This window comes from Eimeria tenella, genomic scaffold (assembly GCF_000499545.2).
Source record: "Eimeria tenella Houghton genomic scaffold, Eth_scaff1748, whole genome shotgun sequence".
Classification (NCBI taxonomy): domain Eukaryota; phylum Apicomplexa; class Conoidasida; order Eucoccidiorida; family Eimeriidae; genus Eimeria; species Eimeria tenella.
This window is the reverse complement of record NW_013541576.1, coordinates 1,285-2,275: the sequence shown is the minus strand read 5'-3', so window position 1 is coordinate 2,275 and position 991 is coordinate 1,285. Positions and strand designations below refer to the sequence as shown.

Here is a 991-nt window from a genome sequence, read left to right as displayed (position 1 = left end):
GGTAGATGGAGCCGCAGCAGCGGCAGCTGCCGCCCTTCGGGTACTTCCCTGCAGCAGCAGCAGCAGCAGCAGCAGCAGCAAATGAAAAGAAATAAAATAAAAAAGAATAAAATGCGCTCACCCGTCTTCGACTCTGGGCACTGAGACGAAATGTGGCCTTTCCCGTTGCAGATGAAACACAACGCAAAGGGCAGCGACCCGTCCTGAAAATAAATACAAATAAAATAAAATTAAATCAAATTAGAGCAAAATTAAATTTCAAATTAAATCAAAAAAGATAAAAGGGAGAAAATTAAAGGCACCTGCACACAATGAAACAACAAAGAGGCAAACACCAGCCAGAAGCCCCAGGGTCACCTCCAAGGGGCCCCCAGGGGCCCCCTAGGGCACTTCAGGGGCCCCCAAGGGCCCTCAGGGGGGCCCCAGGGGCCCTCAGGGGCCCCCCAGGGGCCCCAGGGGCCCCCCGAGGGGCCCTCGGGGGCCCTCCGAGGGCCCCGGGGGGCCCCCAAGAGGGGCCGCAGAGCCTTCAGGGGGCCCCCAGGAGTCAGCAGTGGGGCCCTTTGCTGGTTAAGGGGGCCCCCTGTTTGTTTTGGGAAGAAAGAACAAAAATGAAAAGAAGAAACAAGAAGAAATAAAAAGAAACAAAAAGAAATAAAAGGAAAAATAAAAGGAAGAAAAGAAATGAAATAAAAAGGGGAAAGGAAGGCCCCTCGGGTGTATGTACACCTTATTTCGAGGCTGCTTGCAGTTCTTTAAAGTGTGCTCTTTGCTTCCGCAGTTAAAACATATGCCAGAGGAAGCTGCTGCGTCACCGTCTGCTGCTGCTGCTGCTGCTGCTGCTGCTGCTGCTTCGCGGCACTCGTGCAGCAGGTGGCCCTTCTTCCTGCCTGAAAGCAGCAGCCAGCAGCAAAGAGGAAGCAAAAATTAAAAAGATGCTAAGTCCAAAAGAAACCCAAATAAAGCTACGCTTGCTGCTGTGCTGCTGCTGCTG

General features: G+C 52.2%; 1 protein-coding gene across 1 annotated transcript in view; it reads right to left on the bottom strand.

The window, feature by feature from the left end:
- Positions 1–121: 121 nt before the first annotated feature.
- The window catches only part of ETH_00037655 (zinc finger (CCCH type) protein, putative), a gene marked incomplete at both ends in the record, with an annotated part of 1,499 nt that continues 629 nt past the window's right edge, over positions 122–991 (bottom strand). Inside the window, 2 exons of the mRNA XM_013373794.1 lie at positions 122–203; positions 727–887. Of these exons, the coding sequence (XP_013229248.1) occupies positions 122–203; positions 727–887 (243 nt within the window). The remainder of the gene's footprint in view (positions 204–726; positions 888–991) is intronic.